Source organism: Penaeus monodon, chromosome 40, assembly GCF_015228065.2.
Source record: "Penaeus monodon isolate SGIC_2016 chromosome 40, NSTDA_Pmon_1, whole genome shotgun sequence".
In the NCBI taxonomy this organism is placed as follows: domain Eukaryota; kingdom Metazoa; phylum Arthropoda; class Malacostraca; order Decapoda; family Penaeidae; genus Penaeus; species Penaeus monodon.
Window position 1 is genome coordinate 29,272,344 of NC_051425.1, and position 11,338 is coordinate 29,283,681.

Sequence of the window (11,338 nt, forward strand, 5' to 3'; positions counted from 1 at the left end):
TAGCTTTATTCAATTTTCTACAATGGTTGTTTTTTTGTGCGAACGGCTGTCCATTTATGTCTGCTTCTAAATTATCCCCCGTTTACAAAGAATTACAAATGTCCCACTGACAGTGGGACATTTGAACGTGGGTCTGCAAGATTACTAAAACGAAAACACTACCATTGCATCACACAGGAGGGGTAGGTGGAGTGATGTGAAGTGAGAGTGAGAGTGAGAGTGAGGGAGGGGAGAGGGAGAGGGAGAGGGGAGGGGGGGAGGAGAGGATTTGCAGGGGAGGGAGGAGAGAGGGAGAGGGGAGGAGAGGGGAGGGAGAGGGAGGGAGAGGAAGGGAGAGAGAGAGAGAGGGAGAGGGAGAGAGAGAGGGGAAAGAGAGAAAGGGAAGAGAGGAGAAAGGGAGGAAGGAGAAAGGGAGAGAGGAAGGGAGAGAGAGAGAGGGAAAGAGAGAGAGGGAAAGAGAGAGAGGGAAAGAGAGAGAGGGAAAGAGAGAGAGGGAAAGAGAGAGAGGGAAAGAGAGAGAGGGAAGAGAGAGGGAAAGAGAGAGAGGGAAGAGAGAGGGAAAGAGAGAGAGGGAATAGAGATAGAGATAGAGATAGAGAAAGAGAAAGAGAAAGAGAAAGAGAAAGAGAAAGAGAGAGAAAGAGAGAGAGAAAGGGAAAGAGAGAAAGGAAAAAAGAGAAAGAGAGAAATGGAGAAAGAGAGAGAGAGAGAGATTTGATTTGATTTGATAACATTTATTTACAGAACAGTGTACATGCCCTGCAAAATCCAGGGTAAGTATCTATCCAACTGGCTGTGCTTCTATTTGTGTAGAGGGCTATTAGTCAAACATTAGTGTTATATACATGCCTGAAGGGCTGTGCTATTATCACTATAAAAATATCACTTCGGCTGGTTAAAAAAAAACCTTTTATATCACTAATCATGTCAAAGACAAGACCAGTGTCTATAATATAAAGTTAATATAATCAACAAGTGCTAATCTGATTTGATAACGAGCACTAGTTCTGACTTCCTGAAGGCAACGCACATTAACATTGTCGGTGTGAAGGTACTGGGAGAGAGCCGCTTTGTGTTTCTGTAAACTGTAATAACGGTAATACATTTCAAGAGATTACTTGAAGGCACTGATTGCTTGACCACTTCCAAGGCCCACTACAGGGTGATGCTGTTGTTGATCGAGGAGGAACGCAAACATCCTTTCCTGAAATCGAGAGTGTTGGGACATCTGCTGTTGCATCAGGAACATCATCTGCTCCATCTGCCGAATCAGCATCTGTAGCAGATCCTTAATTTCTCCGTTGGACTCTTGTTTGTCCTGCTGCAGTGAGGGCTGAGCTGTAACTGATGCTGAAGCTGGTGCAGCAGATGGCACTAGGGTTGGTACTGCAGGTGGTGTCGAAGCTGGTGCAGAAACTGTTGCTGATACTTGAATTGACAGAGCTGTAACTCCTGTTGGTGCTGGTACTGTGGCCGGTGCCATGGCTTCCTCTGCAGGGCCACCACTGTTGACCTCCGCAGGTGTGGGAATTCCCCCACATCATCAACGCGCGGTGCTGGGAGGGGCTGTTGTGGGGGGGAGGGCTGCCTGTTTTCTTCTTTTTTTGTCATGTGTTTTTCTGTCCTTTGGGTAGTAGGTGCACAATGGGGAATTGGCATTGTGCTCTTGTCGGCAGTTCACGCATTTCCGAGGGATAATTTTTCCTTCAGAATTTTTTTCTGCACATTTTGAGCTTCCGTGTGGAAGAGCGCAGTACCGGCACCGCGGCCCGTCTCGTGGACAGGCACGTGTTCCATGGCCCCACTTGAGCAGTTAGAGCAAAACGGGGTCAGGGATTTGAAGACGGCACACCTAAAGGGTGCCATGCCCTCAACCATTTTGATACTTTTGGGAATTACCTCCCCCTCATATGTCATAATGACTCTCTGGGTCATCATTCCATTGATCTTCATGCGTCTCGCATGGATGATATGTTCATTGTATAAAGTAATTTCTCCTGTTTCGATTTCCCTTGGGACATCGAACACAATGACGTTATTGCATTTCCCCTTACCAAAGACCTTGTCTTTTTCAAGCAATTCACCACCTGCACCAATAGTTGTTATTTGGGCAAGAATTTGTTCGTTCTTGCATCTGACATATACACTATTTCTTCCTATTTTCAATTCAATTGACCCGTGTGTCTTATTGTACGGGTCTATTTTTAGGGCCTGAGAGACCCAGCGATACATTTCCCCGTGTGTACGAAGCTTTGTATCGTGCTTGAAGTGCGCGCATAAGTGTCCGGGACGAGTAACTTCTACAGAAGCAGATAGCTGCTTCTTTGCTCTCCTCTTCATCCTCACTGGGGCCCCACCAATGTCCTCCTCACTGAGGACATCGTATCTCCCCTCAGTTTCCATGTTTTGGTTCGTCGTCAGCGTCCCATCAGTGGTCGCGGTCATTCCCCGACCGCGGAGGGGCCGACCTGAGTGCCTGTCCTTTGAAAATAAACAGTTACACACACGGGTCGCCTACGGTGCCTCGCAGCACATCTGGGAGTATGCGTAGGAACTTTCGCTTTTAATCTTAATGTTTGTTCTTTCTCTCACTTTAGAAGTTATTATGTGAACATTATCACACACTGGATCAATACACAACTGACAGGTATTTGAGTACCTGACTGTCAAGTTATCACAGACCCTCTAGTGGCAGGTCACAAGGTCACGAGAGGACACTGTACACGTCCTTTCACTGTGGTGTCGTGATGTTAACAGAGAGAAAGAAGAGAGAGAGAGAGAGAGAGAGAGAGAGAGAGAGAGAGAGAGAGAGAGAGAGAGAGAGAAAAGAGAGAGAGAGAGGGAGAGAGAGAGAGAGAGAGAGAGAGAGAGAGAGAGAGAGAGAGAGAGAGAGAGAGAGAGAGAGAGAGAGAGAGATGAGCAAAGAAGAGAAAAGAAGAGAGGAGAGAGAGAGAGAGGAGGAGAGAGAGAGAGAGAGAGAGAGGGGGAGAGAGAGAGAGAGAGAGAGAGAGAGAGAGAAGAGAGAGAGAGAGAGAGAGGGGGGGGAGGAGGAGGTAGGGGAGGAGAGAGAGAAGAGAGAGAGAGAGAGAGAGAGAGAGAAGAGAGAGAGAGAGAGAGAGAGAGAGAGAGAGAGAGAGAGAGAGAGAGAGAGAGGGAGGGGGAGGGAGAGAGAGAGAGAGAGGGAGGGAGGGAGGGGGAGGGGGAGGGAGAGGCTCAGGGAAACGGACAATGGAGAGGAAAGGGTTTATTAGAGTTGAGAAATTGTCAGTTTATTCAGAACTGGTCGCAACTGGCGAATGAAGTTGAATCTGACGCAGATTTTTACCTTACAGTATGTACTTGGATTTTGGTGACGTGGTGTACTGCACTGTTTCGACCACTCAAACATTTCATGATGGGAAACACGAAAGAATGTGAAGGGACATTAGTTTCGAAAGCTATGGTCAAATGATGGGAAGGAAAAGGAATGCCTTGTGCGAGAGAATTATGATTACTTGGGTGCAAGGACCCGTGATAAGAAGGCTGGTGAGTATGCATGAAATTTAATGAGCATTTAAAGGTTGATAATGAATATTATTAAATGTACAGTGATTTTGCTTAACCATTTTCCAAGGAACATTATTACTATAAGCAAGATGTAAGCATGCCTAAAGAAATAAGAATAATAGCAAAGAATTTATTCGTGGGCATTAAAGGTCGGATTGGCGTGTTTTAAGACCAAATTGAGTGTTCTGGTCGCAGTTGGCGGAAGGCAGACCAAGTAATGTTGGGCTAGAGGCAGCTGGCCAACGCAAGTACACCATAGGGACATCAGCGACACTACAAGCCTCAGCCAAGATCAGTCATTACAACTCATAATTCTGTCTAGATTAAGAGTTGTTGCCGGCCATTTGGAGGTTTACCTGTATTGTCCTCTTCCTTCTTATTCCATCATCACTACTGTGTGTTTCTCATCATACAGACAGAAATTATCATGACCATATACAAACATGTGATCTAATATTAACACCAATTGCTGTTTACAAAATTCCTACAAGTCAAGCTTATATTTTCCGTACTTTCAGCCTAATAATCGCTTGTCTCGCGCCATCGTTCGAGGATTACTACTGCTGTAAGTGCTACAAAGCGTTTGGAAGCAGTGCGTGATAACCAACGTTTCAAATCGGCATTTTAAGATCAAGTGCTCGAGTCAGTCCCTAAGATAGCCTAAAGGTACGTCGGCGCAGACTTGCTTTCTTTATCCTGATAATGCATTGCTCTGAGGGGAAAGGAAATATTTTTCTGGCAATGTTAATAACATCCTGGGAATGGCCAATAACAAAGCCGCCAGAGTAGCACTGGGGAAGGAGTGACGAGAAAGATTTATTTATGATTATGATGCTTTCTAACGGGTTGTTTATGAGTCCATTGTTCTCAGATTTATGATAGCGAAATCATTGCATTCTCTAATACATTTTTCACTTTGATTGATATGAAAAATAAACAATTTCTCATTTTCAGGTTTCATTGAAATTGTTAGCTGTATTTGGCTGCACTTCCGAACACTTCGAACTCTGACAGACATTGTTAACAAAGGACTTTTGGTATGTACCAATAACTGCTGCAAAAGGCAGCCTTAAGTGTGAGGGAATGACTTTCATCGCATTGTGGAAACTGTTGATTAAGCCTGCACACTTGTTTGTAGAGGTGTTTGAAACTAATACTGGTAACTGACAAGATTGGCACACTCTTCTGCTCATGCCCATGTCAATAATATTTTGCTCTGTGGTAGTATAATCTTTTATTCTTTGGTAATATTAAAACCAAAGGCTTCACCACTTCTGTAACCCAAAACATCAGCTTCATTTTACAAGTCTGGGAATGTCGCACGCATATCATCTGCATGTCCTTCTTCTGATTCCAATACTTTCAATTCAAATGTGACCTGAAGCATGGAAGACCGTAATAGCGCAATGCTAGATTCACCTTTTTATCGGTCTAACATAAGTGAAGTTTCTGATAATAAGCTTGAAGATATGGAACTAGGAAAAGAATGTTTTGATGAGTTCTCGGATATTATTGACTCGAAAGCAGCTGCTGCTCTTGACACGCTGCTGGACCCAGCTGAACGACAGGACTTGGGTACCTTAAAGGCCAGGTACTATGCGTTCTTCCAACCTGAGCGCCATGCCGAACCTTTGCATCTCTTCTATGAGATGGTGACCACACGCAGAGATGAGTCCATTCCCGTAGTTTGTTATGCGGCAGAACTTTACAGAAAAGCAAGGGCTTTTGCTCAGTCTCTTAAAGCGGATGTCACAAGGAACTGGACTGATAGCAATGGTTTTCTGTCGCCTGATATGCTTTGTTCCTTAATGACTCAAGCAATGCTTATTGGCCCTCTCCCAAGCAAGGTGCAAGAAGCTTTGATTCCTTCATTGGGCTGTGACAGAGCACCCGCAGTGTATACTGCTTTAGCTGAACAGGAGATGAGGAAGATCGGTGCAGTTGCTCTTCCCGCGGCATCACGTTTCACCTCATCGACAGAGGACAGCAGCCATCCTTCAACCGGCGAGTCGTCCCCCATCCAGCAAGCCCACTCCCTTTCATTAAGCTCCCAAAGTTCAGCGCAGCTTGCCACACGCACTGTGCTTAAGAGTCACAACAAAGAAATAACAGAAATCTCAACTCATGACACCTCTTCTAGTCAACCGTCCGCCTCTCACCAAGCTCCTGCTCACTCAGGACCTCGGGCCTTGGGTCCCTCAAAGCAGCCTTCCCTAGGAAAAGACAGGGAGACATATGATCAGAATTTGGCAGACAACTCTTTTCACGGTAACCCTTTTAAATCAAGGACACATGATAAGGTGACTACTAGTAATACTGAGCATGAATTGAAAATGAAAATCCGTGCCATGTATAAAAAAAGTAGTTCTACTGCCAGTTGCTCGTCACCGTCCGCGCACTCAGGCTCTCAGTTGCCTGGCTTATTGCTGACACCTGCTGGAGCCTCAGCGGGAGATTCTGGCGTTAGCGGTCAGCACTCTGGCCCCTTCCTCAATTCAGAGCAGACAACTTTTGCGACGAGCAGACAGGCACCTGTAGCTAATTCTGTAATGCATAATCAACAAACATCTTTTCGTGTCGCAGTAGCTGATAAGCATGCACTGCCGGTAACAAGCACATCTGAAGCTAACCGTAAACCTGGGAGTATGAAAAACAAAGCCTGCGGCCAGCCCCCGGCTCAGGCGTGGCGCCCAGTCCCGCCTGACTTGTTTGTCCCCAAGCCGGCCCAGTGCCATCGATGTCTGAGGTTTTTTCATGTGCAAAAAGACTGTTCACTTCCAGCTTACTGTCCTTATCATGATGCTGCTGTTGGTCATAGCTGGAGACACTGTAAGAAGTATGCTCATCTGGCCAAACTGACTCAGAGTGAACTAGCCAAGTTTGCAAAAGGAAAGAGAGTTTGATTGTCAAATGTATTATCAGTGGCAATGCTTCCCGTTGAACCTTGTTTGTCCTGAATTCCACTTTGCTTATTAGAATGTATATTTTAATGCTTTATTGATACTTCATATGCGGTGCAGTTCTGTTCAATTTAATGTAGTTAGTTTCACAATCTATTAAATACCCCTCACCAAAAGACATTAATTGTAATAATCTGTTGCTCTTTATTTGTTAATGATACAGAGCGACTTTTTTACTTTAATGAAATTTATAAAATTACCACTACTTTTAAAATGTAGCTGTGAAAAACACACATTTTATTTGCAACGGTATTTGCATGGGTAAAAATATATTTGTTTCTCTAACAAGGTCATGGGCTAATGGCTAATGCCTTATCTTCAAATCTAAAAAAAGTAAAAGACAGGAGGAGACTAAGGATCCAGTTTAGTTTAATAATAATACGGACGAAAGGACTGACCAAAACTGAGTAAGGGTTTTTCGGAAAGAACTAGGAAGTGTTAAATGAGGATCAGGGGTCAATCGGAAAGGGAGACAGAGAGCCGTTGAAAGAAGTGAAGGGCTTTTGGACACGACAACAGTACGATCAGATGTTAACTGAAAGCGACTGGGCTCTTCTGGTGGTTTAGCCTATCCCTTTTCACTGCCTGCTCCCCCTCGCTCACCCGATCACCTCCTTCAGCTGAAGGAGGTGATCGAGGATGCTTTTTATTACGGATCCTTTTCAGAAGCACAAACACACACACACACACACACACACACACACACACACACACACACACACACACACACACACTAAAACACACACACACACACACTAAAACACACACACACACACACACACCACTAAACACACACACAAACATTACACACACACACACACACACACTATACACACACACACACACACACCACTAAACACACACAGGGGGGGGGGGAGGAAGAGTAAGAGAGGGAGAGAGAGAGAGAGAGAGAGAGAGAGAGAGAGAGAGAGAGAGAGAGAGAGAGAGAGAGAGAGAGAGAATGAGAGAGAGAATGAGAGAGAGAGAGAGAAGAGAGAAAAGAGAGAGAGAGAAATGAGAGAGAGAGAGAAGAGAGAGAGAGTGAGAGATTTAGAGAGAGACAAACGAGAAAGAGAGAATGAGAATGGCAGAGAGAGACATGAAATTAAACAGAGAAAGTGAAAAAGACAGAATGAGAGAGAGAGAGAATGAGAGAGCGAGAGGATGAGAGAGAATGAGAGAGAGAATGAGAGAGAGAGAAGAGAGAGAAGAGAGAGAAGAGAGAGAGAGAGAGAAGAGAGAGAGAGAGAGAGAAGAGAGAATGAAGAAAAAGAGAGAGAGGAGAGAAGAGAGAGAGAGAGAGAGAGAGAGGAGAAAGAGAAAGAGAGAAGAGCAGAGAAGAGAGCGAGATGAGAGAGAGAGAGAGAGAGAGAGAGAGAGAGAGAGAGAGAGAGAGAGAGGTAGGGAGAGGTAGAGAGATGATGATGATGATGATGATGATGATGATGATGATGATGATGATGATGATGATGATGATGATGATGATGATGATGATAATGACGATAGTGACGATAATAATAATGGTAAATAAGAATACCAATGATAGTAGAAAGGTTACTGATAATTAAGTAATGATAATATTAATGAGAACAATAATGATGATAACAATAATGATACTAATATTAAAAATTAAAATAATAATTACAGGGGTAATAATGATATTAATAATCATAATAAGAAAAGTGATAATGATAGTAACAGAAACAACAACAACAAAAACAACAACAACAATAAAACAATATCAACAATAACAATAGTAATACTACTACTAATAATAATGATAATGATAATAATAATAATAATAATGATAATAATAATAATAATAAAAATTGTAATAGTAATAGTAATAAATAATATAATTATAATAATAAGGATAAGGATAAGGATAAGGAGAATGAAAATGAAAATTAAATTGATAATAATAATAATGGCACTGAAAAAATAATACCAATATAATAATAATAATAATAATAATAATAATAATAACAATAATAATAATGATAATAATAATAATAATAATAATAATAATGATAATAATAATGATAACAACAGCAACAATAATATGAAGAAGATGAAGAGTGATAGTACAAAAACATGTGAATCATAATGCTGGCAGCGATGATTTTGAGAATGATGAGGATAATGCTGGCGAAAATAATAGTGATGATATTGACAATAATAATGATAATGATAACGGTAAAAAGAATCATAACAAAAATAAGAAATCATACTAACAACAGAATGACAGAAGAATCAATATTACCAAGACAAATAAGATTAATAACGCTGATAATAATAATGCTAAAGATAAAAGAAATTATTAAATAACAACCCTCCCTGACCAGGATTCGAACCTAGGTCACTCCGGGTATGAAACCGGAGGCCAGTGCTAAACCAACCGTGCCACACGACCCACTAAAAGGAGTGTGCAACTAGGTGGAAATTGATTTAGCAATTCAAATCCTAAGCCAGAATGTACTGAGGTATATATATGAAAGATGGAATAATGCAATGCCGCATTGATATCGATAAATAACAACCCTCCCTGACCAGGACTCGAAATGCAGCACTGCATTATTTCATCTTTCATATATATACCTCAGTACTTCTGGCTTAGGATTTGAATTGCTAAATCAATTTCCACCGAGTGCCCACGGGTAGTGAGCATGAAACTTCGCTGTCATTACTCAAGTATGAGTAGATAGGTAATGTCTATGGAGCTAGTAAGATCCTAGTTGCACACTCCTTTTAGTGGGTGGTGTGGCATGGTTGGTTTAGCACTGGCCTCCGGTTTCATCCCCGGAGTGACTAAGGTTCGAGTCCTGGTCAGGGAGGGTGGTTATTTATCGATATGAATGCGGCATTGCATTATTCCATCTTTCATAAAAGAAATTGTTATTTCCACAAGTACTGCCGCTGCTAATGACGATGATGGTAATACGATACTGATGACAAATGTAATATTAGAAATACTAATATAAAAACTAATATCGACAATAATAATTGATTAATTTATTCACCTTAAAAAACTATCACTCGGCGACCTGTTTATGAATGCACATTGCACTTTCTACCTGTGCTGCCAATGCTAAAGTTTTAGTGCCATATCAAAGTATGAAAGTTACATGTTCATTGTGTATATCATAAATTTTCGTTATCTTTTTCGTCATCTTTCACTTTAGATTCTGATTTATCCTCTTCACAAAGTGACATCAAAGGTAACTCTAAACAGAGAAATGAGGAAAGCGTGTCTTAAAATAAAATAGTTAGGTATTTAAGAATTTTTTTTCTCTCTTTGCCAGATCCTATACTGCAGTCCAAGCGGAAGTCTGTTTCTTCATCAAAATGGCGTCTGGAGTCACTCTGGCCGACTCCTCTTTATTACCAGTGCCAGAGCCGCTTACCATTAATGTCACTCCTTGCACTGACTTCCAAGGCCCACCAAAGGCCTACAGAAACCAGTCGAATCCTCGAGGTGCTCTTTTCCTTGCGAATTATTGGAAGTTCTCTAATCCGGAAAAGAAACCGAGGCTGGGTTCGGACTTGGATTCGAAGCACATACTCGAACTCTTTAGTCAGATGGGTTACAGTGACATTAAAGTGATTCTGGATGCCACGAGAAAGCAAACATTGGCAGCACTTCAGCAGTTTAATAGGGAGAAAATACACAGCAATGTCGACTCTCTGGTAGTGGTATTCATGAGCCATGGGGTGGGTGACATGATGCATGCTTCAGATGAAGAGTTCATTCGAGATGAGGAAGTCATCGAGTTCTTCGACAGTATCAACTGCCCCGCACTTATAGGGAAACCTAAACTTTTCATCTTTCAGCACTGTCGTGGGCCAGGAGAACACATCGCGATTACCAAAGCAACGACTGATTCCAAATGTAAGGGTGAAACTTCTGTTCAAGTGAAATACATTCGGAGGAAAATATCTGATGTTTATATTTGCTATTCAACTATACCGGGCTTTGTGTCCTATAGGTATGACCATCATGGGTCCCCTTATATCAACACAATCTGTAGAGTTTTCATGGAGGAAGCTCACCGCACAGAATTGGATGGTCTTATGAAACAAGTAGAAAGAGCACTCCCAGAGGCACAAGGCGCAGAAATACGAAAATTGATGTTCAAGTGGGATTTTTATTTCAATCCGTATTCCAGAGAAGAGAGAAATTCAGTAAGAAGTAGAGACGCCTTGGATAACGGGGAGACCTACAGGACCACAAGCTCACCAAGGGGCCATGTCCTCATTATTAACGATCTTGAAGGTTGTGAGGAAGATATCGAGAAATTACAAGAAATTTTCAGAACACTTGGATTCAACGTTCTCCCGCCCTGCAGAAATCTCATGAAGGAAGAGATGAAGAAAATACTTTGCGACTTTTCCAAAAGACATCACCATGATTCGGCAGTTGTCATATTCTATGGGGCAGGGAACGGGGACTACCTAGTGTCAAGTGACCAGATAGCAACAAGTTTTGGGGAGTTCACAAGAATGTTTAATGATATCAACTGTCCAAACCTAGCTGGAAAGCCAAAACTGTTCATTCTGAATACGTGCTTCACTGAAGATGTCAGGCCAGAGGAGTTACATAACAGTGAAATGGAGGTTACAGAGTTGAGTTACCAGCAAGGTATAGATGAGCAAACTGGGCTGAGTATAGATGGAAACACCGAGTTAGACATGGCACAAAGCACACTGTATATTCCTGGTGAGCGTGATATGTATCTGTTAATTGTAGAAGTTGATGGACAATGTAATGAAGATCATTGTTAACAAAAGCATTGTACCAGGTTCTTCTCAAACATGCCTGTGACAAAGACTCA

At 42.2% G+C, this 11,338-nt stretch overlaps 1 protein-coding gene across 1 annotated transcript in view; it reads left to right on the forward strand.

Annotated features, from left to right (window-relative positions):
• LOC119598106 overlaps positions 1-11,334 on the forward strand; it is a gene marked incomplete at its 3' end in the record, with an annotated part of 12,014 nt that extends 680 nt beyond the window's left edge. Inside the window, 5 exon segments of the mRNA XM_037947725.1 lie at positions 3,333-3,525; positions 3,696-3,896; positions 4,065-4,212; positions 4,501-4,583; positions 9,809-11,334. Coding sequence (XP_037803653.1) covers positions 9,852-11,288 — 1,437 coding nt within the window. The 5' untranslated portion in view covers positions 3,333-3,525; positions 3,696-3,896; positions 4,065-4,212; positions 4,501-4,583; positions 9,809-9,851.
• Positions 11,335-11,338: the final 4 nt, after the last annotated feature.